This window comes from Bos javanicus, chromosome 20, assembly GCF_032452875.1.
Source record: "Bos javanicus breed banteng chromosome 20, ARS-OSU_banteng_1.0, whole genome shotgun sequence".
NCBI lineage: Eukaryota > Metazoa > Chordata > Mammalia > Artiodactyla > Bovidae > Bos > Bos javanicus.
Window position 1 is genome coordinate 1,837,655 of NC_083887.1, and position 24,910 is coordinate 1,862,564.

General features: G+C 49.1%; 1 protein-coding gene across 2 annotated transcripts in view; it reads left to right on the plus strand.

Moving 5' to 3' along the window:
* Positions 1–24,910, plus strand: part of DOCK2 (dedicator of cytokinesis 2) — a 458,739-nt gene that overhangs the window by 378,193 nt on the left and 55,636 nt on the right. For both annotated transcript variants that reach the window (XM_061393166.1, XM_061393167.1), the window contains 4 exons: positions 1,517–1,617; positions 1,713–1,771; positions 13,466–13,614; positions 23,585–23,670. In XM_061393166.1, coding sequence (XP_061249150.1) covers positions 1,517–1,617; positions 1,713–1,771; positions 13,466–13,614; positions 23,585–23,670 — 395 coding nt within the window. The remainder of the gene's footprint in view (positions 1–1,516; positions 1,618–1,712; positions 1,772–13,465; positions 13,615–23,584; positions 23,671–24,910) is intronic.

A 24,910-nucleotide genomic window follows, 5' to 3' on the forward strand; every position in this document is an offset into this window, starting at 1 on the left:
GGATGGCAGCCTCATTGGCAGGTGATTTCTCTAGCTGGTGTTACCCCTCCTCTTGCTAGTCAACATTTAGAGGATGCTGGACATGTATGGGCTTCGTCCATCAAAGCTGTCCCCCACCTACTCCTTGTAATAATTGCCCTTGAGCACCAAAGGCACCAGGTTGTACTATTATTTGCTTTGGTACCAAAGAAGTCACCAGAATAATGAAAAGAATAATAAGGCTAACCAGAGCTTTGGCGCTCTTTCTGAGATCCACGCCCTTTAACCACATCATCTTTACCACAGTCCTCTGCAGTGGATACAGAGGTAACCGCCTCTCCTTGCAGATGGGTTCACTGAGGCTCAGCAGAGCCTTGGTTTGAGTCTCGATCTCTCCGTTCTGTATCCTGCATCAATGTCACTGTCACTTCTGCTAATCTTTGGAGCACTTTCCCTCTGCTGGACCAGTTCCACCGTGAGCAGGTGGAGTGGGTTCTAGTCTCTGCCTTTAGCACCAAGAGATCATGTAAATGTTAAAATTATGGTAAGCCTACTTATCAGCTGGGCCTCAGTGGCCCTTGAACTCAGATGAGCATGAGAATCACCGGAGTGCTTGTGAATACATGGATTTCTGGGGTTGGATTTAGTAGGTCGGAGTGGGGCCAGAGAATCTCCATTTCTAACGAGTTCCTAGGTGATGTCGATGCTACTGGTCCAGGACCGAACTTCAAAACCATAGAGCTAAAGGGAAGGAGAAGGCGACATATCCTAAGGTGGAATAGGCGGCAGGCTGATCCTGTGCTGCCAGCTGAATTAGGAAAGACCTCCAGAGACGCTGTTGTTGCTGTTCAGTTGCTAAGTCATGTCCAGCTCTTTGTGAGCCCATGGACTGCAACACACCAGGCTTCCCCGTCCTCCAGTATCTCCTGGAGTTTGCTCAGGTTCATGTCCATTGAGTCAGTGATGCTATCTAACAGTCTCATCCTCTGCCGCCCCCTTCTCCTTTTGCCTTCAATCTTGCCCAGCATCAGGGTCTTTTCCAATGAGTTGGCTCTTTGTACCAGAAGCTTCAGGTTTAGTATTAGTCCTTCCAGTGAATATTCAGGGTTGATTTCCTTTAGAATTGATCTGAGAGTCACTGAAATCCTTATCCCTTATTGCCCCCTAATTCTAGGGCAGAGAACCACCTCACCAGGACACCCAGCTGGGCTGAGTTATTCATTTTCCAGAAAAACAAAATGAAGCAAAACAACAGCAATAAAAAAAGAGCGGCCCTAAAATCTTTATCCTTGCCCAAATCCTGTTGTCAGAGAGAGGATGTACATGGTCAGTGCCTAGAGAAATCCATCCATTGTCCTCCTTTGGCTGGAATGTTAATTTCACAGTCAGTGCCAGTTAGAAAATTGCAGTGCACAGAATTAAACTGGTTCTGCCTCTATCTTCTTCCATCTTCATAAATTATTCACATTACCCAGCGTTTAATGTGCTTCCCCACTTCAGCCCTCCCGATGACGGTTCTCCGTTCTTTCATTTACAGCTGTGGAACAACTATTTTCATCTGGCAGTGGCTTTTATCACTCAGGATTCTCTGCAGCTGGAGCAGTTCTCGCACGCCAAATACAACAAAATCCTGAATAAGTAGGTTGCATTTGGAGCTCCTGAAAAGGAGGGGGGAGGTTTGTGAGAATCTCTGAGGTGATGCCTGAAGCAGACATTTTTTTTGTTTCTCCTAGGTATGGGGACATGAGACGGCTAATTGGCTTCTCCATCCGTGATATGTGGTACAAGCTTGGTGAGTAGGCAGAGGCATTCAGACAGACACATCTGCACATGCCAGGCTCCTTCTTGAAGACCATCTGTTAGAGGGCCATGGGGGTTTCAGCAGAGGAAGCTTGAAATAACAGTTTATCACTGTACACACCCCAGGTCCTTAATAAGTGCCTGATGAGAGAGAGTGCCCATCGCAACCTCCCACCCCCCAAAACAGCTGTGGATCTGCTTCTCCTTGATGCCCCTGAGGGGTTAAGAAATCAAACTGGAATTTACAAGGAGAAGGAGCATGACTGCTGTGGGAATGCATGGCCTCCCTGTCACGTGTGCTTCCTGCTGACTGGTGTGCATTCTGCGTCCTGCTTCTTGTGTGATGTTGTGATCTACCACAGGCCCTCCAAACTCATGGGGGAGAATTGATCCTGTGGCAGATGAGGTTCTCCTGTGATATGATTTGAGCTGGAAGGTGACCCCAGAAGCTGTCCCTGCTTCAGTGAGCTACAGGAATCCTGAGCAAGCTGAGTGGTACCTATGGGAGGAAGGAAGGGGAGATGGAGTCAGCAAGACATTTATTGAGAGTCTGAGTCAGCCCTGTACAAGGAGATTTTATTTAATCTTCACATCACCTCCTGCAAGATGGAAACATTTCCCCCTCATCTTATCGATCAGGGAACTCAGAGGGAAGGAGCTTGCTTGAGATGAAACAGTAGCAAGCTGCAGAGCTTGGTTTTGATTTCACAAGGATGGGGGCTGCACACCTTGCCCAAGACCTGAATCCTGTCCATAAATCTGTGCAGAAAGGATGAATGGGTAGACGGATGAATAATTAGTAACAAGTAGTGAGCTCTTTTGCCTCCTATTTTGAGCATCCTCCTTGACTCTGCTGCTGAACTGCTCTGTGCTCGTCTTAGATGTGCTCTCTTCAATAGGGCACTTGCAGGACTCTGCCTGTCTCTTGGATTCAACCTAAATCACCTCCCCAGACCTCTTAGTATCTATCAGTCCCATCTGACTTCCTGGACAGCTGTTCCTCGCCCTTCCCAGCAAGGTGCATTCATTGTCGGGAAAGCACGTGGCCATCTGCCTGGGCTCTGTGTTTGCTGGCAGCATTGCACTCAGGTCAAGAACACATGCTGGTAGCAGGGTCGTAGACTGGTTCCCAAAACTGAAGGGATCAGTTTTGATCCCCTGAGCTGGGGATCAGGCCCAGAACAGACTCCGCCTCTGCTGGGGGCCTTGCCTTGTCATTTGCACGCTGTGAGGTGCAGAGCAGGGGCCCGAGTGACACTGGCCCAGCTTGGGGAGACAGCGCCGTCTCCCAGGGTGTCTGTGAGGCTCGGAAGGGCAAGCACTGCGAGTGGGAAGCCAAGGAGGCCACACCCATGCAAGAGTTGTATCATCATTTTCACCCTGTTATGACAGTATCCTCCTTAGTTGTAACAACCAAAAATGTCTTTGCGTGCATGCTGTCATTTCAATCATGTCTGACTCTTTATGACCCCGTGGACTGTAGCCCTCCAGGCTCTTCTATCCATGGGATTCTCCAGGCAAAATTACTGGAGTGGGTTGCCATTCCCTTCACCAAGGGAATCTTCCTGACCCAGGGATCGAACCCGAGTCTCTCGCATTGCAGGCAGATTGTTCACCCTCTGAGCCACTAGACATTACCAAGTATCCTCTGTATGTGTACATGTGTGTGTGTACGTGTGTGTACGAAACTCCCCTCTTTTGCAAGCCATCACCAAAAGAAATGCCATCTCTGCCCTGTGTTTTTGGAACAGCATTTTTGTTTCTCTACTTTGGATAATGATAGAGATAAAAGAAACGTTTTGTGTGTCATTTACCACTACCGTGCCTTAGGAAAAAAATGCATAGTACAAGTGGCAGCCAGCATCTGGCCTCAGGGCAGGAGTCTGGGAGGGAGTCGTGGGGCTGCTGCAAACTGAGGCAGGTGCACCCCAGCTGGAAGGAGCAGTTGGTATCCTGCCTGGTAGACTTCTGTCCTATTAGAATTCAAGGCTGACATTGTCACAGCTTCTAGTTTATCAAAAGAAGCCCGGAAACATAATTTTTAAATGCATTTTCTAATTTATTAATATTGGTGGTAACTAGTTGAAAGTTTTAAAAGCACCAAATGTGTCCAATGAAACAAGGGGCCCAGACTCAGCCTGCAGATGAGTTTGCCTTCCCTGCTTTGCAGCAGCAAAGATGAGGTAAAGCCGTGGTGGGCTTCCTCTCCCAGATCTACATCCCAAGTGTTGCCAGGATTACAAAACAGGGATCTGTGCTTTGTTTGTTTCCGGTTCCTCCGCACAGCCTGCGCTTTTCTGAATGTCCTTCATTGCCGTTGTTTTGCACATAGAAGATTTTATTTAGATATAGATTGTTTTGGCAGGAGCTCCTGCGTTCCCAATTATGCTGATGAATGAAAAGATGTTACCAAATACTCTACCTGCTTAGAATCACAGAACATCAGAACTGGAAGGGTCCTTTAGAGAGCATATTGTCCAGCATTTTTCAAAGGTTTATTTCTAGCTGAGGACCAATAAAAAGAATATACCCTGCTCAATACAGAAATCGGATGAAAGCCAAGCTGTTCTAATTGAAGTGGGATGGGGTGGGGTGGGGAGGGGTGGTGGGTAGAACTACTCTCCTGAGCTCCTATGGAGACCCCTGCAGAGTTTCTGGGAGAAACCCTGAAGCACTTCAGAGAAGAGTTTGAAGCTACAGGTCTGTCCAACCCACCGATTTACCAACAAGGAAACCGAGGCTCAGAGAGGCAGAGAGTGTGTGTCCAGCATCACAGAGTGGATGAGGTGGATTCAAGACAGGGAAGCCTGGCACGCTGTAGTCCATGGAGTTGCAAGGAGTCGGACATGCCTGAGCAGTGGAACAATGAACCCCAACAGGACAAGTACGCTGGTGTGTCTGTCCAGAGCGCCATGGACCCCTTGCTGTATGCAAGTACCTGTGGGGTGAATTAGCGGAATTCAAAGATATATTTGTTCAGGTTTGGGGGTTGCAAGAAAGAGATGCCGGCTGTGGCTGCCTTAATTGGAGAAGGCACTAATTGGAAGGGCAAGGGAAATGGGCTATGAAGGGTAGGATTAGAGCCACTCAAGGATCCAGGACAGGTGATGTGATGTTGCCTTTAGGATGTTCTATGCCTACATCACTCTGCTAAAGGTCCAGTCTCTAGGAGACACCTTTCTGTTGTTCTTCCTTGGGTGACCACTCCAGCAATGCCCCCACCAAGCCTCCATCCATCAAGGGAGGCAGAGTTTCCCAAAGTAAAATGTTCATGGAGTTACGGAGAAATCGAACAAAGACACAGATGTCTGCTGTAGAAAACAAAAAGTAAAAAATTCTGTTGCAAGGATGGCCATCTCCTCATCTCTTAGCCTGGACTCCTTGGAAGAGGAAGGTGTATTGGCCTGAAGCGACTTTCCTGCTGCCTTCTCCTTGCCCGTCTGCTTCAGGGATAGGGGAGCAGAAAGAGGAGGCAGAGTGAATGGATGGGTCCCCAGTCCCATCCTGCTTTGTCTTCGGCCAGATGCTGGCATCAGCAGGCTTTCTCAGCAAGCTAACGAGGTTAATCTGCTAATCCCAACCAGCACCGAGCACTGTGTGCATGGGGGACCACTGCAGTGAGGACACCGCATTGGGCAATGATGAGTGTTAAAGTGCAGCTTCTGAAACATCCAGCACAGAGTGAAGCGTGGACGCTGTCGGTGGCAAGCCTGGCTGAGTGCCACAAGATAGCCCTTCCTTCCTTCTTCCTGGCTGACCCATCCCTGATTTATTTTTTTTCGTGATCACAGTTTGTCCAGTTAACAATGATTTGTAGCTAGCGGTAGCCATGTGACCCACCCAGCTCTATCTGATGAGAATCAACAGAAATATACTTCTTGGGGTTTCGGGAAAAACTTTTTCCTAATTAAAATGAAAGGCAGGGCATAGCAGTGAGCATAGCACATTGTTTTGCTTGTAGTCTTTCCCTTTGTTCCTTTCTGGGAAAGAAGAAGATGCCTGGAGGTGCAGTGGCCACCCTGAAGCCATGAAGAGTCGCACCCTAAGGATGGAGAAGCAGCTCTAGACTGACTGTCTTAAGGAGGAAAACTAACCAGAGCTTACTCAGTTTAGCTAAAGCCTGCTACTACCCTACCTGATGTATCATCTAATTCAGTGCCCTGATTTTATAGGCAAGGTCACTGAGGCCCAGAGAAGTACAAGGACATTCCCAAGGTCAACAGCAAATCAGTGACTCAGATGAGACAAAAGAGCCACTGAAGTCCAGTGTTCTTACTAATATTTTTTTTCCAGAATATGCAAAATATTTTCAAAGGATGGGAAATAGTAAACTATGTTTTCCAAAGACTACTGATAATGAGTAAATCATAATGCCTGTTAAGTTTTAAAATTTTGTTTTAATGCCCAAAGCAATCAGGGCTTCATCACCATGATCATCAGCATCATCATCTTCTTCTCATCAAGAATGATTTGAGCAGCCCTGTGATTATAAGATAGCTAATTGCAAAGATAATCTCAGGCTGGAAGACTATTCAAGGAAAAGTCTAGACAAGTGTGTTTGTGTGTGTGTGTGTGTGTGTGTGCACGCACGCTTTTGTGAGAGAAAATACATGCAAGGAGGCCTTAATAGAGAGAAGGGTCCGTACCAAGATCCAGCCACTAAAGGGTTAATGCTATCTGTATGTTTGGATCCTGGATAATGCCAAATATAATGGACTTTCCCTGATAGTGTAGCATCGTAACATTTGATTTCCGCTAGGAGGGAAGCAATGCACATTTTGTGAAAATGACTTTGTACTTAACCAGCCCATGTTCGCTGGGGTTAATGCTGGTCTGCTGTGTTAACAGTCTTCATGGGAGAGAAAGATAAATTCCAGTGGCTGGCATCATGGCCTTACATGTGGGGAGGTCGCTCCCGGCAGAGCTGTGAGAGCAACTGAACTGTCACTTTTTCAGCATCTGTGGAGGGTCCGGCTCACCGCTAAGCACAAGGGGAGGATGAGAGAGCTGGGGACATATAAGGCATGGTCCCTGCCCTCCCTGGAAAAGCCCACCATTGACCTCTACACACAGGATAAAATAAAAGCACATTCCTTAATGTGAAATGTGTGGTCGAGACTCAGGAGTTGAGGCAAAGAGGAGGAAAGCTGTACTGAGTCAATGGCTCTTGAGTTAGACCCCAGGGTGGTCAGAGCTGAAAGGGCAGCAACTATTCCAAGCGAACGATCAGCCTAAGCAAACGTGACTTCCTTGAGTTGGGGAGAAGCTGCTGGGCACAAATAGGGAATGGGATTAGAAAGGCATCCATCCATCCACCCACCCATCCATCCATCCAACCAACCATCCATTTATTCATTTAGCAACAAATACTGAGCACTGTGACAGGCAGAATAGCCTACCAAAGGTGTCCAAGTCCTGACCCCAGCTCCTGTTCATAAATTACCTTACATGGCAAAGTGGACTTTTTAGGCATGATTAAGGATCTTGAAGATGGCAAGACTATCCTGGACTGTCCATATGGACCAGAAGAAATTACAGGGACCTTAGAAGTGAAGAAAGGAGGCAGGGGAGTTGGAGAAAGATTAGAAAAAGCAATACTGTTGGCTTTGAAGATGGAGGAAGGGGCGGTGAGCCAAGGAATGCGGGCAGCTTCTAGAGGCTGGAGAAGGGAAGGAAGCGGTTTCTTCCTCAGACCCTCCAGAGAGAACTCAGCCCTGCTCACACTTGACTTTAGCCCAGAGAAACCCATTTCAGACTTCTTTTTTTTTTTTCCTATGTTTCATCCAGTTTATTTTCTTTTTTTAAATTTTATTTTATTTTTAAACTTTATATAATTGTAACAGTTTTGCCAAATATCAAAATGAATCCGCCACAGGTATACATGTGTTCCCCATTCTGAACCCTCCTCCCTCCTCCCTCCCCAGTGCACTAGCCCCAAGCATCCAGTATCGTGCATCGAACCTGGACTGGCATCTCGTTTCATACATGATATTTTACATGTTTCAATGCCATTCTCCCAAATCTTCCCACCCTCTCCCTCTCCCACAGAGTCCATAAGACTGTTCTATACATCAGTGTCCAGAACCATAAGATTAGTTTGTGTTGTGCTAAGCCACTGCCTGTGGTGATTTATAACAGCAGCAACTGGAAATGAAGACAAGTAGCCTTATAGGTCAGGCACTGTGCTAGTGGCTGAGGCTGCAACCGAAGACAGCTGTAGTTAGAGACATAGCCCCCAACCTCACGGACTTGCACTGAATAGTAACATACTGATTGCTGAGCTATTTAATTATGTCTGTAAAGGAAAATAGCTGTAGAACAGAAGCTGGGGCACCCAGAGAGTGTATAAAGGACTCCTGCCTAATGAGTGAGCTCGAGGTGGCCTCGATGAAGACTGGGGGAGCTCTGAGCCCCAGAGCTGTGGTGTCCTAAGGAACTAGCCTGTGAGCCACCTGTCTAAATTTAAATGCTCTAGCATCCACGTTTTTTAAAAAAGATTAAACTCAGTGAAATTATTGTTAACAATATATTTTATTTAACCCCATATTCCAAAGTGTTACCATTTCAACATATAACCAACATAAAACATTATTGAGATAGGTTACCTTTTTTGGTTTGTTTTCCAAAACTCTTTCTTTGAAATCTAGTGGGTTTTTTACACCTGCAGCACATCTCAACTTGGACTAGCCTAATTCCAGCTGCTCAAAGACACTATGGCCAAGTGGCCTCCATATTGGATAGAGAACAAGTAACGTTTGCTTGTGGGGCCAGTGGTGGTGGGACTCGGGTGGAGTCGGGCACAGGAGGGACGAGCAGGGTGGGCAGCGTGCGGCGGGGTGCAGGCTGAGGGGAGGAGGCAGGGTGTGGAGATGGGGCTTCGGGCCAAATGGGCTTGCAGACCAAGGGGACCCATGCAAGGACTGTAGCTGTGGACAACATGATCAGACTGGGGTTGTCAGACATCTTTGAGGAGAGATAAGAGCATGTTTCGATGGGATAGAGAAGGGTTTGGAGGCTGGTAATGTCAGCTGTGGGAGATAAGATACATCTGATCCAACCTCCTTCTGTGCCAGCCCTTTACTCCAGAAGTAAACAAACAAACTGACCAGCCTGAGACTTTCCTGAAAAGCCCCAGGGAGCGCCACGGGGTCGGAACGCGGCTTCTTACATTGCTTTTCCCACAGCTCACCCTGGGCCGAGCTCTCGCTGCTCAGCATTGGCATCAGCACACTCAACATCAACGTTTGCTGAGCCTTTCTAACGAACCAGACCCTGTACGGAGCCCTTTGTTTTAAGCTTCTCAACAATTCTTCAGGCAGGGACTATGATTATATCTCCATTTAATAGATGAGATAATATGTTTTTAATATTTTTATTTATTTATTTTGGCCACTGCCATATGACATGTGGGGTATTGATATCCCTCGACCAGGGATTGAACCCACACCCCTTGCACTGGGAGCATGGAGTGCTGGCTACTGGGCCACCAGAGAAGACCCCAGATGAGATAGTAGAGGCTAGGGAACATTAAGTGACAGACACAAAGCTTCCCTGGTGGCTCAGAGGGTAAAACAATCTGCTTGCAACACGGGAGACTCGGGTTCCATCCCTGGGTTGGGAAGATCCCATGGAGAAGGGAATGGCTACCCACTCTAGGATCCTTGTCTGGGAAATCCCACAGACAGAGGAGCCTGCTGGGCTATAGTCCAGGGGATTGCAAAGAGGTGGACATGACTGAGCAGCTACACCTCACTTCTTCACAAAGCCATACAGTCTGGAGTGGCAGTGGGGGAGTTTGAGGCAGGTTGTCGGGCTCAGAGACTCTATAGGGCCTGGAGGGAAGCTGGGCCAGGCATATTCTGGGCCACAAGGAGAGACTCGACCACCTGTCTTAGATCAGTACCAAGAGGGACATTTTCCAAGCCTGAGATGGAGAGGCAGAGATCTGCGTTCCTTCTTCCTCTTTTCAATGAGCGGGGTCATTTCTCATCAACCCAGCTTCATTTCAGAGTCCCCAGGAGGCTTGCAGGACTCTGAAATCCAGAGGGTGATAACTCGCCCTCATCCTGCTCATTTCAGGGTCTGTGCCAGACTCAGAGGGTCTCCTGCTCTCAGTTTGAGCACCCCAGGTCTCCTATCAGCCTCCTGAGGTCAGGGACGCTCCCACCTTCATGCTCAGCCTGGTCCACAGGGTAGCCTTCTCCCGTCCTCTTTCCCCACCCTCCCCGCGTCCATCTCCCTGTTCTTTCTTGTTTCTGTCAGGCTGCCTTCCTCATGCTCTCAGACCTTCACCTGCACTCTCACCTCTCCCTGGCGAGGCAGGACAGGCAGGCCGTTGCATAGACCAGAAGGGGAACACAGTGGCTGGCTTTCCTCTCACAGACCCCAGCTCCTCCCTGTGCTCGCACTTCTGCCAGATGCTTCCCCAGAGCCTGGGCAACTCGGCGTCTGGACTTATCCCACTGACTTGTTGGGACTTTAAAAGCCTTTTCTAATTGGTATCTGTTCCCAGTGAGAGTCAGCTTCCATTATGTGAGAAAGACCCTCTCACCCATTCCCTTCCTTGCCTTTTTTCAAGAACAATAGCAGGTACGTCTCTTGAATGAGTATTTTTTTCCAAAATGAGTTCACATTCACTTAGCCACAAATATGTTCTCTTGTGTGTGTGCCTGTGTGCACGTCTGTGTGTATAAAGGCACTCATTCAGATTACTTGAACACAAAATCCTATGTGTTCAAATTCCATTTCTGATGTAAATGAATAAAATTTTTATGGAGCATTGTAAGGGCCATTGAGATCACACTGCATTTAGAAATCATCATCATCTCTCTCTCCTCTTTCCCTATTCTTCTGAACATCTCTTCAACTGACTGCAAAGAATGCAGGTCAGAAGTGCCTAGGAAATCCCTAGTCTATGGCATGTCTGCTCTTTATTTTAAGCCATCTCAAATATATCTTTATCAGACCCAATGCCCTCCAGTATTCTAAAGGCTTTTGTCACATAAGCAATTTCTCCATTCCATGGTGGCTTATCTGACAGTTTCCCATTTACCTGCTACTTATTATTATACTCGACTTTGAATTTTAAAACCCCACTGAGGGTTTAAAGGATCTTGAAGGACAAAATCAGAAACCTAGATTAGCAGTTACTATAAATCTGCAAGAAAGCTAGTTTAGTTTTGTTTTTGTTTTTGTTTTTGTTTTTCTGTTTGGAACAATGCAGAGTATAATGCAAACACCGCATAATGAAGCTGGTATCCTGGAAAAGTGTCTTCATGTTTCACTCACCTCTCTCCCTGCCTGCACTATTTCTCACTAACTGAAGATATTCCTAAGATGATGCCTTTTTTATCTGAATTCTGGGGAAACACTCACTCCAACATTAAGCCTCATTTAGGCTGAATTAAAATTCATTTTCTTGCAGCCTTCCCTCTTGGCTCCTTTACTCAGCTTTAATCGAAAGCAACAGTGCCAGGCTGTACGCCATACTGCCTGAGTTTCTGCACCCCAGGAGCCCTCTCCCCCAGGCAAAGACCACCAATGCCATGTTCACCTTGATGGTGGGGAAAAGCAGGATGGGCTTCCTGGGCTCTGAGAGTCAGGAGGAGAAAGACGCAGCTGCCGACGAAACACCTGGGTGTCAGCTTCACTGGCAGGGTTGCTGGGATGGGCTTGCCCATGCTCCCCAGGAAATCCCCGCAGTTCCTGAGTGCCCCTCCCTTTCCCTTTCTCTGCCATGTCTGATGTGTGTGTTCTGAGGAGTCTGCTCAATTCTACTCGACAAGGCTGCCCTTCATGGTTCATTTTGGCCAAACATCACAGCAGTGATAGCGAACACTGTGCAAAGTGTGCCGTGTGCCAGGCACTTGATAAATAATAATTCCTATTATTCTCTCACATTAGAGGTGAAAACGCAGAGGCCTCAAGAGGCCAGCTTGCCCACCGTCACACAGCTAGTTGATGGAGGATCCATTTGCCTATTTCAGGCAATCTAGACCAAACCACCAGAGAAGGCAATGGCACCCCACTCCAGTACTCTTGCCTGGAAAATCCCATGGACAGAGGAGCCTGGTAGGCTGCAGTCCATGGGGTCGCTAAGAGTCAGACACGACAGAGCGGCTTCACTTTCACTTTTCACTTTCATGCGTTGGAGAAGGAAATGGCAACCCACTCCAGTGTTCTTGCCTGGAGAATCCCAGGGATGGTGGGGCCTGATGGGCTGCCGTCATGGGGTCGTACAGAGTCGGACACGACTGAAGTGACTTAGCAGCAGCAGCAGCAGCAGCAGCAGACCAAACCACAGTGCCCTTCACCACTTGGCCGCACTGGCCCTGCCGCAGGGCTGATTATCCTAGGCTCTGTCTAAGTGTTGTTATTGTTGTTGTTTAGTCACTAAGTCATGTCTGACTCTTTTGCAAACCCATGAACTTACCCTGCCAGGCTCCTCTGTCCATGGGATTTCCCAAGCAAGAATACTGGAGTGGGTTGCCATTTCCTACTCAAAGGGATCTTCCCAATCCAGGGATCGAAGCTGCATCTCCTGCGGTGGCAGGGGGTTCTTTACCCCTGAACCCCTAGGGGAGCCCCCACGAAGTCTACACAGACGTGTTTTCACGCGGTCATCTCAGCAGGTGGGCATGGCAATTGCATGTTTATGACACATCTCCAAGTCCAATATAGCCAGTGCGTATAGGAGCTAGACACATTTATTTCCTCCTTCAGTGGACATTTACTGAGGTTATCGTAGGCTCTAAGCTCAGTGCTACAGATGTAATAAGAACAGACACGCTCTCTGCTCTCACAGAGCTCTCCGTGGGAGAGGCCGTTGTCTATCAAACGAAGCCATCGTTGCCAAGTTAGCTAAGGACACAGACCACTAGCCAGGGCAGGGCATCTGATGGAGCTAGGGGTGGGGTGGGCATGTGGCAGGGCTTTTTTAAAGTGTATCTATCTATCCATGGGAAACCAGGTGGTAATGGGCAGATGTTGAGGAATGGGCAGGAAAAACTATGGTCAACAAAGGAGCACCAGGAGCACAGGCCTGGCGATAAGGCGGCTGGTGAGCTGGTGACCCTGGAGCCAGGCCAGCGTGGTGACAATGCCAGGGGGCAGGGGAGGGGACACAGGAGTGCCTTGAAGTGAGGAAGGAGAAACAAGAAGCTGTAGTTGATCTGACCATAAAGCAGGGTTCTAACTCCCACTATTGCACTGACCATACTTTTATAGCAGGTTTTTGGCAGCAAATTTTGCTTTTCTTGTTTTCACAAAACAGTTGGTAAAAAAAAAAAAAAAGCATGTTTCCAAATCTCAGAAACATGGCTTGTGCGGCAGACAGACATCATTTCAAGTATCCCTGTGATTTGCCATCGCTAACACACTCCATCAGGGCCCTGTTTGCAAAGGAGATAATGCAGGTGAAAAGCCTTGTAAACAGCAGTGTGCCTCCACACGCCTGGGTCATTATCCCTAACAACGGGGCTTGTTTTGGGTGATGCACGCATCATTTACACGAGTTAATATATATAAAGTGTCCAAAATGGTGCCTGGCTCCGGGTAAACAACTGTATAAGTGTTAACTTTTGTTTTTACTGTTCTGCCTCCCTTTTTTATTTTCCCAGGCTTGGTCTGGTTCTCCTATGAAATCACGAAAATGGTCTCATGGGCCCATGTCCCTCTTCTGTTTCAGGCCAGAACAAAATTTGCTTCATCCCAGGCATGGTGGGACCCATATTAGAGATGACACTTATCCCTGAGGCTGAGCTCCGGAAAGCCACCATCCCAATCTTCTTCGACATGATGCTGTGTGAATATCAAAGGAGTGGGGATTTCAAAAAGGTAAAAAATGAGGCTGGAAACTCAGGCCAGCATCCCTAATCCCCAGCCCATTTCCCCATAATGATACCTTGGTTCCATCTGCCTGGGCTTCGTTCAGAGGCTTGATGGGAGGCTGGGGGCATTGATTCACGTGCCTGGAATGAGCTGGCAGAGCCGATTTGGTCAGTCTTGTATCATGCTTTCCCGCGAGAGGCCAAGATTAAAATACACTTTCTAGCTGGGTATCAGTGTGGTCCCTTTCTCTAAAGGATAGGAATCCTACTTCCCTGCAGAAGAGCCCCCTCAGGGTGCATCCCAAGGGGCTCCTCCTCCCCGCTGCACACACCTGAGACCCACCTTGGTCCAGCACTTCTGCTTCTGAGATAACACAGAAGATCTGAACGTCAGACTTGGCCACGTGTCAGGGGGCCAGCAAGCAGAGGCACAGGCCCCGACGCCCAGGAGGGCCCTGCAGAGCTGTGGCGGGGTGAAGTGGGGCTTTCCCCAGCACGCAGGGAGGGAGCCACTTGGGGCGAATGCAGGGGCCACTCGCCACGCGTTTTCGTTGAGAATCCCACTGGGCTGGAAGAATGAGGCCCTTTTGGTGGGTCCAGCCACTCCAGTCACTTGCGCTGGTGACGTAAGCCCTGTTTTCCACAACAGGGTCCCGGCTCCATTCAGAAGTCAGGCCCGGTTTAGGGAGGTTGGTCTTTGTGTCCCGTCAAGTCCGCCTCAGCGATGCGAGGCCCTCAGGTCTCACCCTTCTGTCCTCCCTGCCCCTCCTCTTCTGGTGCTCCCCTAGTTGGACTCCCTCCTCTCCCTGGCATTCCTGCCTCTCATTCTGTACCACATCCTGCACCAAAAAAGTTTCTTAAAATAGGTAAGTGCCTTCTAATGGAGAAGGCAATGTCACCCCATTCCAATACTCTTGCCTGGAAAATCCCATGGATGGAGGAGCCTGGTGGGCTGCCGTCTATGGGGTCGCACAGAGTCGGACATGACTGAAGCGACTTAAAGGGCAGCAGTTTCCAAACTGCTCTTTCTTAAAATCCTTTTGGACTTTATTCTTCCTTTGCTCATTGGTTCCTCATCCAATGAAGTCCAAACCCTGTTGCCTGCATTCCAGGTCCTCCCTGCTCGCCTTCAGCCAGTGTTCCAGCGTTTTCTCCGGCCCTCTCCGCCTCCCCACCTGTTCTCCAGGCATTCCCACGGCTCACTTGAATTTTGTGGCCTTGGCGAGCATCCTCTTCCTGTTCCTCTTCCCCTGCTTCTCGGCCACATTCGTGGTCCTGCCTGCCAGCACCGTCTATGTGCCTCTGAATCCCGCAAAGCCCCCCCCAGAGCTCATCCTTTAAGAGACCTTTGCCCCCTACTCCTCTGTCATTCCAGCTGTCTGAAGTCTCATTATTAGATACTTACACTACACTCATTTCTGCTTCTTCCTCATCTTCATGTCAAAAAAAGTGATGCTGATGATAATGCCAATGACTGGCATTAACCGTGTAGACTCCATGTCAATCCCCGTGAGTGCTTTCCATACGTTAATTCATGCCGTCTTTTGCTTACAACCCCGTGAGGTAGGCAGCAGCATCATCCCACGCGTGTATCTGTTCATTTGGCTCTGCCGAGCCTTCATTGCAGTATGCGGGATCCTCGGGCTTTGTTGCGGCGTACGGGATCTTTCAGTTGTGGCGTGTGGGATCTAGTTCCCTGACCAGGGGTTGAACCCAGGCTCCCTGCGTTGGGAATGCAGAGTCTTAGCCAGTGCACCACCAGGAAAGTTCCCATCCCAATATTAGGATGGAAACCCTGAAGCCTAGAGAAGTGAAGCCACGTACCCTTAGCCATACGAGAAAGATGCAGAGCGGAGGTTGCAGCGCGCAGGTCCCTAGGATCCCAAGCCAGGCTGCGCCCACTGCACTGCTCAGCCCCTGGCCTCATCGCAGTAAATGCGGGCTGACAGAGAATGGTGGTGCCCTCTGAAGCAGTGCCTGCTCACGAAACGGAGCACTGATTCCACCAGATGCTTCGGGAAGAGGGATGGGAGGTTAAATACCTCAGGAAGCCCCTCCATGTCGGAGCCCCACTTAGAGACTTCCAGGGGGCGTAACGCATGGAGCCAAGGCACGGAGATGTCCCCCAGTAAACAGACCTGTTGAATTTCTCAGATTCATTTCGGCAAGAAACATCTATTGGATGTGCCAGTCACTTTGGAAAAGTTCTAAGAGGAAAGAGGTTCTAAGAGGAAAGACACTAGCTGGCTGTGACGATCCCAGTGTAAGAGGGTGCACTTCCAACTCAGGGACTCGCAGGCGTTCTCTGGTCCCCAAGGCTGGTGACCAGCCATCCGCCTGCAGGGAGCCTGTAGAGAAATCAGGTGAGGAATGCAGATGGAGGAAGAGGCCATAGCCAGCCAGCTGGGCTGGGGGTGCGGGAGGGTGGAAGGCGCAGCTGCAGATGGATGTTTGAAGGTTGTTTGGAATCTGCCACCTTTTAAGGCAAAGTCCGTGAAGCTCGGGAACATGGGAGGGGCACCCTGGGTGGGATGAGGGCATTCTGCTTCCCCTCAGATCTCCCCAGTGGGGTGGGCACCAGCGGGCTCAGAAGATGTCCTGGAGCAGGTGTGCTAAAGAAGCACTCCCAGTACTGATGCCACACAGTGTCTGAAAGAGAAGCTAACCCGGGTCCTCCCTGGGCGACAGCCTGACAGTTGTGTCCGGTGGCCTCAGGGCTTCTGAGGGTTGCCTGTGGTGTGACTGTCCTGCCCTAATGGATGCCATTCTGAGGCACCCCTTTCATCTCCATGAATGGGGTCGTCCCCTAGCTCCTCGCTCCACGCCTGTGTTCATTGTAAACTCCTTCCCCAATTGCTTCTCTTCATCTCTGCCTTATCAAAAGAGACAGGAGAGTCGGGCTGACTAATGGGGCAGCTGCCCGTGTGCACACCAGCTGTGTGCGGACCAGAGCCCAGTGTGGGATGAGCAGAGCCAGGTGTCCCTGCCTGGCTCAGAGTAAGCACACAAAGACGGTATCCCCAGGGGAGGGAGGAAGCCAGGCCTGCTGAGCTCCATGCCGCCCTGATGGCCAGACCTGGAGGACACCCCAGAACCGGGGTTTGAAACCCAGGCGGCATTGTGGCCACGCCCAATGCCAATAGATAAGAGAAGAACTGGTGCCCAGAGAGCGACAGGGTCCCCTTTCTAAAACGTGGGTGTGAGAGGAAATAGCAGCGCCCACAGGAGCGCTCAGCAGGACCTTTGCTCCCCCGCACAGCAGGCCCTCTGGCCTGCCACCCAGTGTCTCGTACTGCTCTTGCTGCCATGCCTTTGCGGGGCTCTTCCTCTGATTCTTCACCTGATGAATCCTAGTCACCTTTCAGCTGTGGCCTCCCATTTGGAGAGAGCCTGTCCTGCCTCCTGGGAGCAGTGGAGCATCTGGGTGTGAGAGGTGTGCTCCGGCAGGGCGTGCACGGTGGGACTGGGGCAGGGAGGGGGCAGACTCTGGGGGGCGGGGGGCAGGAGACTCACAGGGTGGTCTGTCTGAGCAGGGTTTCTTCTGCAGCCTCGTCACCAGATTCCCCTGCCTTCTCCTCTAACCACAGTGAAATAGCTGATGCTTTTGACTGATGCCCTTTACCCCTCATGAGTGTATCACTCCACCCCAGACCATCTCAGGGGGCTCTGTCTTCACCTGGGACTGGAATTCACATCCACTGGATTGGGACATTTCAGCAAGAGGGGCTTCGAGTTGGCCACACTGTAGCTGCAGTGGTCCTGCTGCAGTTGAAGTGAAATGCATCTCATCCTGCCTGCGAAGGGCTCAGGTCTGACACCGCTGCCCCAGAGCACAGCAGTGTGCTCGCAGGTCTGCCTCCATGTCAAGACCGTGAGCTCTCTGAGGGCCAGCGCAATTCCCTGAGGCCCAGGATGCTCAGCGCCTGTCAAGCGCCTGCCATGGATGTAATGGGGGCCATGTCAGTGCTCTCAGTATGACTGCAGGCACTTAGACCCCCGTCCCACAGCATTTCAGAGGGAGAGCCTCGGCAGAGAGAGGAACATTCCAGCGAATGTTTTTATAATGCAGGATAACAAGGGTAGCTCACTACTGCCTGAGCAACCCCAGGGGATGGTTAGACCGGTTGTCTTGCCAGCAAGTTCTTTGTGGAGGGAGAGGCTATGGTCTTTTCAGATGACATCTGTGGGAAGGAGTGGAGGTCCCGCGATGCAGAGACTGAGTAGAGTGGTTACCTATGAGGCAGATTGTAGAGCAGGATTCTGTCCTGATCATCATGAGTGTCTGAGCTCTCGGCAGGAAGGAGGGACTTCCTCTCTCAGAAGGAGAGAATCCCTTTCTCAGAGAAGGAAGAGACAACAGCATTTGACAGCAGCACTTGAGACAGTGCCTTCACCTCGGCTTGCCAGGGGGCACTGGTGGCAAAGAACCCACCTGGAGTGCGCAAGGAGACAGGAGATGTGGGTGCGATCCCTGGGTCAGGACGGTCCCCTAGAGAAGGGCTGGGCAACCCACTCCAGTATTCTCGCCTGGACAGTTCCATGGACAGAGGAGCCTGGCGGGCTACTGTCCATAGGGTCACAAAGAGCCAGACACGGCTGACAGGACTGAGCATGCACAAAACAGCACCTGGAAGACTGCAGGAACGCAATAATTGCTTGTGGAATGAATGAATGAACAAAGATATCAGTTTGGCAGATTCCACTGAGACTGAGTCTTGGCATGGGATAAACTGGTGATTCACATGGCTGAGAACAGCATGTGGAAAAGAGAAAATCAATTCAATAAACATGTACTGAGCACCTACTGTCTTCTGGACAGTATGCCGTGGTGCCAGGCAGACTTGCTGCTTATAAGCTGAATAAATTTGAGCAAGTTATTTAAACTTTCTCAGCCTGTTTTTTGTCCACAAAATGCGTATAATAATAGCATTATTATGGTATCATAATACCAAACTCAAGCTTCATGAAGTATGAAATGAAACAGGAAGCGATGGGACAACTCAGAGAAAGTGAGGAAGTGCACTGACTCCCATCAGCCCCCCCAACTTCGCATGACGCTGTCCTTTCCAGCTCCTCCCAGGCAGGCTTCTGACCGCCCCAGGACAACTGGCAGCAAAGAAGACCCAGGCTGGCATATGGATGCCACTCTCCTCTTTGTTATCTCTGTGCCACCCTAGCTGGTCACCATCTCTGACCCCTCCCATGTCATAGTCAGGGCCTTACCTTTGAAGAAGAGCTCTTGTCCCCTAAATTTCACACTTTGGTGGGGCTGGGCTCCTATCAAAAAAAATATATATATATAGGCAAATAAGATGATGAAAAAAGCTGAGAGGTTCCAAAGCAGTCAGGAGAGACAGAGGAAGCGGTTCCGGGAAGGCATGGTGCAAGCGTGAGGCCCTGTAGGTCCCCCTGCCACAAGAGGGAGTCGAGCTCCGAGAGCTCATTTCCTTTCTCCTCAGCACTGAAGGTTCAAGTTAGGCGTCTGCACGATCCTTTTTTCGTCGTGTGTTCACTTCTGGCTGTGCTGGGTCTTGCCGCACGCAGGCTTCCTCTGGTTGCGGCTTGGTGAGGGTTCTGCTCTAGTTGTGGTGCACGGGCTTCTCGCTGCAGTGGCTGCTCCTCGTAGAGCACGGGCTCTAGGGCACACGGACTTCAGCGGTTGTGGCGCAGGGGCTCCGTAGTTGCGGCGTATGAGCTCTGTTGCCTCTCGGCAGGTGGAATCTTCCTGGTCCAGGGACTGAACCCATGTCTCCTGCTTTGGTTGGTAGATTCTTAATCCCTGGACCACCAGGGAAGTCCCCGTAGCATCCAACTTCTGCAAAAGTAACCTGCAGATGCTCCTTAGCAAATATCCGTTTTGCAGGGTGGGATGAGGCATCAGTGATATGATGCAATCTTGTTAGTTGTGGATGAAATGGAAATAATTTGGAGAAGCCGGGGCTGCTCCCTATGCTCTACACAGTGCCAATGTTGGAAGTAAGGTCTATCATGGTGACATAATGTAGTATATGTTTGGGAGTACACCCTTGGGTGTACCCTAAGTCAAGTACATCATCCTTTGAAACCCAAGGCAGGGGTCCCACCTTGCCTCAGTTGCCTCATTTATAAAGCAGGGATGATGATACCCATCTCCCTTGACTGTTGTAAAGGTTAAATGAGATTAAGATGCTAACGATGAGGACAGTGTCAATGATGTCATAATGACAATTACTAACAAATGTCAAGCACTTACTATGTGCTAAACACCAGGCCAGGCCTTTTGCATGTGTTTCCCATTGATTTCTCCCCTCAACACCATAAAAGTTCCATTTAAAAGATGAGAAAACTGAGCCTCAGAAAGGCTTACTAACTTGCTCAAGATCATGTGGTAGGAAAAACAGTCAAAGCAAGACTCAAACTAAGTCTGTGTGTGTGTGTGTTCAGTCATATCCAACTCTTTGTGACCCCATGGACTGTAGCCCATCAGGCTCCTCTGTCTGTGGAATTGTCCAGGCAAGAATAGTGGAGTGGGTTACCATTTCCTACTCCAGAGGGTCTTCCCAACCCAGGGACTGAACCCATGTCTCCTGCACTGGCGGGTGGATACTTAACCACTGTGCCACCTGGGAAGCCCCAAACCAAGTCCGTTTGATGCCAAAGCTTGTGGTCAAAGCCACTCCCAAGCATAGCCCACCGCTGGTCCCAGCAGCCCAAAGGACCAGAGTCTGCCCTGGGATGTACTTGACTGAAACCTCCCCTCTCCAACCCGCCCCGGAGGTCTCAGGCGTGGCTGGCATCGTCAGCTCTGCACATTCCTGGCACCCTGCAATTTCCCTCCCTCTGGGCTCTTTTGTGACCCTGAGACAAGTGCTTATTTACCCCATCCACTTCTCGGCTCCAAAGGAAAGTTCATCTCCCGAGGAGGAAGCATGCCAGCATTTACCACTGAACAGCTCAGCAAAGCTGGTTTTCTCCCTGCGAGCTGCTTTCCAGTAACATTCAGCAGTAATAACAATAACATTAGCAGTAATCATAAGATGACAAGAAAACCCAGTGCACACTTGAGCATGTGCAATCTCCTAGTGCTTTGTAAATAAAATGTCCCCAGTCTCCCTAACGACCCCATGCAGGAGGTACCACAGCTATGCCTGTTATATTAGTCAGGATCAGCAAATACGACCCCACAGGCTAAATCTGCCCTGCCACTTTTTTCTTTGGTGAAGCTTTATTGGACTATACCCGTGCTGGTTTGTTTTTATACCAGCTATGGCTGCTTTGGTACCACAACAGGGAAGTTGAATGGTTGTGACAGAAACTGACCCACGAAGCCTAACTAAAATATTTACTAACCGGCCCTTTAAGAAAGTGTTTGCTGAGCCCTGATATAAACTATGAAGCTGAGGATTAGAAAGACCTACTCATTCTCCCGAGATGGTGAAGGTGATGGGGGAGACATCTAAAGCTGCTGCTTGTTTACCTCCTTGACCTAAGATCAGCACCTTCCCTTGTGGCCCCTTGGCTGTCTCTCCTCCTACCTGGGCTCAGCACAGTAGACACGTCTAACCATGCGAGCCTGACTTTGGGTGACACTTGACATATACAACAGGCTTAACAAAATGCATCACATAAGGGGCGTGATTCTGCATAGATTGGCAGCCCAGACCCTCACCACGCTGGCCCCCATACCCACGGCTCTGTTCTTATTTCCACCCTTTATTGAGCTCTATGAGCCAGCTGAACTGTTCTCCTCACTTTTCTCCATTGTCCCCCCTCCACACCTTTGCTCAGTCCATCCCCACCTCCCCAGTCTGGAATGCCCTTCCGTTTCATGTTTATCACAGTCCTGCCCATCTTTCCAGACCTGTGTATCTCCTTCCATAAATCTTCCTCAACTGTGGAAGCATAGGAGATTTTTTCTTAACACAAAATGAACAAGCACAAGTTTCTGGTCCTTGCATTGGCCCTTAGCACAGAAGAGAGGGAACAACATCCCCTCAGGTGATATGTGAACCAAGGAGAAAGCGAATCTGGTCCCTGTCTTCCATCACCTAAAGGATTCCAGCCAACTAAACTGGGCTTGATCTTTTGTGCACTGCAGAGCACTTGCCTGAAGATTTCTGCCATCCACCTGAGACTTTAAACAAGCCACTCAAACTCTGTGAGTCTCTATTTCATCTGTACTAATAACTGACACTCTGAGGGTGGGGCTGGCTGCTTTCAATGCATGATAGCATTTAAAGGTGACCCTTGACTTTCAGACCTCATGGGGCTATTGTGAGGACTAAAGGTAAAGAGGCTGAGTTAGGACCCAGGAATGCCTGAGGGCTCCCTGAATATTAGCGACCTTCACCAAGAGCCTCCTTCCCTTCTCGAAGTGCCAGTTTCTTATCTAGCAGTAAAATGAGAGATGAGTTGGATCACATGATTTGGATGGACTCATCAAGGCATGATATGAAAACAGTTTGCAAACCATTTTTGCATTTGAGCATGTAAGAGACACTGAATGGCCCTTCAAATGTTATGAGCCCTAAACTCAACTGGGCGAAATGTTCCTTGACATTGAACATGGGAGACAAAATACACACAGGCTTCCACGTTGCAAGAATTGGTGTCTAGGTGCTTTCGGGCCTCTTAACTACGCATGCTCAGTCACGCCCAGCTCCTGTGACTCCATGGACTGTAGCTCACCAGCCTCCTCTGTCCATGAGATTTCCCAGACAAGAATACTGGAGCCGGTTGCCATTTCCTCCTCCAGGGGATCTTCCCGCTCCAGGGATTGAACCTGCATCTCTTGTGTCTCCTGCATTGGCAGGAAGGTTCTTTACCTCCGAGCCATCTGGGAAGCCCTCACTTAGCTAGTCTGATCTCTATTATAGTTGTCACCAGTCTTGACTCTTTGAGGCATCAGTTCACGTAAGTATTATAGCTTCAGGTGTGGCTTGATTCAGGAGCTCAAAAATACCATCAGGTTTCAGTCTCTTCCTATCCCTTCCTCTCTGCCTTCCACTACATTGGTGTCATTCTTAGGCAGACTCCTTCACTGTGTTCCTCCCCAGCAACCTCTGGCTTACAGTCTTCAAGTTAAGCAGAAAGACTTCTTTTTGCTAAGAGTGCCAGCAAAACCTCAGATTTGAGTCTCACTGGCTTGATCTGGGCCCTTCTTAACTGTAGCATCTGGATAATGAGAGACACTCATCAGGTGCTTGGCCTATGTCATGTACCCACACCTGGAGCTAGGGAGATGTGTTCAGCCCACCTAAGTCCCACAAATTGAAATCAAGGTGGATATGATTGTCCAAGTATAAAAAAAGGAATGCTAGGCATGCAGAAATAATAGCTGATCATGCCAGCACGCCGCCTCCTGAAGATCAGTGCTCTGTCACATACCTCGGAGCCTTGGCCCATACCCTCTGCTTGGAATGTCTTTTCTCTTTCCTTCCTCCTGAAAAATTTCAACATAAACCAGAGAACAAAGTCAAATGCCATGGGCTGTGTGCCTTCCCTGAAGACTTCCCTCTATTTGTCTCTCTCTTTCATATGCCTGTCTCTCTGCTCCAGCACTTAACCATCTACTGCTCTTCTCCACTCCCAAGAAACTCCTAAAAGGCAAGTGTAGCGTCCTGTCTCATAATGCATTCCCAGTTTCCAGCACTAAACCTGGAGCTGCTGCTGCTGTTCAGTTGCTAAGTCGTGTCTGACTCTTCACAACCCTGTAGACTGTAGCCCGCCAGGCTCCTCCGTCCGTGGGATTCTCCAGGCAAGGATAATGGAGTGCGTTGTCATTCCCTTCTCCATGGCATCTTCCTGACCCAGGGACTGAGCCCAAGTCTCTTACATCTGTTGTGTTGCCCGGCGTGTTCTTTATCACTAGCACCACCTGGGAAGCCTGGGAAATGATAAAAGCTCCCTGAAGCTCTGGTTAAAGTCTTGAATGGATTAATTTCAACATTCAGCCTTCTAACATTGTGGTTGTTGACTTTCATCTCCTACTTCTTCAGTTTGAAAACGAAATCATCCTCAAGCTGGACCATGAAGTGGAAGGTGGCCGAGGGGACGAGCAGTACATGCAGCTGCTGGAGTCAATGTGAGTTTAGGACCCAGAGCGGGAGGAACCAGGAGGGCGGGCCTGAGGCCTGAGGGCTCAGGACCCCAGGGGCTCTGTCCTCCCCTGGAGACCAATCCAGAGGCTCGTGGGTATTGGAGAATCTCCATTTTTGGAAGAAATCTCACATCTCTCTGCAGTGGCTATTTCTTTGATATTGATGGAACAGGTGATGAAAGAAACTTTGCTGTGTAGCAGAGGGGAATAATCCACCAGGATGTTCACTTTTGTTATCTCTTACGTGTGGAATAATTCTTGCTGTCTTTTCCTTTTTCCTTTTTTAATCTTTGACAGATATTGATCACTGTCAACAGATCTGGAGTGCATGCAATCTGTGGAAACTCATTAAGTGATCTCTCTGTATTGTCTCCTTTAGTTGAGTTTCTCTGTTTGATCTCATTTCACAGCAATGCCCCTAAAGCTCAGGGAAGTGTCTTGTCTGAGGAGACTAGGTCAAGCTAGTCAAGTGGACAAGCAGGGACTGAACCCAGCTCTGCTAAACTCCAGCACACAGGCCTAGTGAGGCAGTGGGCAGTGGGCAGCACCTAGGAGCCCGGAAATTGGGCTCGGGATGATGTTTTAATGGCTTATTGAGATATAGTGAAACCAAGATGAAAATCTTCCAACAACATACAAGTGGCCAGTGTGGCTTTAGTGTGTTCACAGAGCTGTGCCACCATTACCACAATCATTTTTAGAACATTTTTGTCACCTCCCGAAAGAAAGCCCATACCCCTTCGCTATCATCCCCTCCCCTCCTTTGGGGTTTCTACGCATGTGTTTATTCTGGAAGTTTCATATAAATAGAATTATACAACACACAGTCCTTTGTGGCTATAGCATGCTCTCAGGGTTCATCATGCTGTAGCATGTGTCAGATTTCATTTCTTTTGATTGGATATACCCTATGCTGTTTATCCATTCATCAGCTTATGGCCACTTAGACTGTCTCTACTTTGGGCTATCACAAATAATACTGCTATGACCGTTCGTATACAAACATTTGTGTGGACACATGTTCACAGTGCTCTTGGGTGTATAACTAGAAGTGGAATTTCTGGGTCATATGGCAACTCTATATTTACCCTTCTGAGGAACCATAAAACTGTTTTCCAAAGTAACTATACCAGTTACGTTCCTACCTGCAATGTACAAGCATTCCAATTTCTCCACATCCCTCTGTTAATATGTTTCTTACCAATTATAGACATCTTAGCAGATA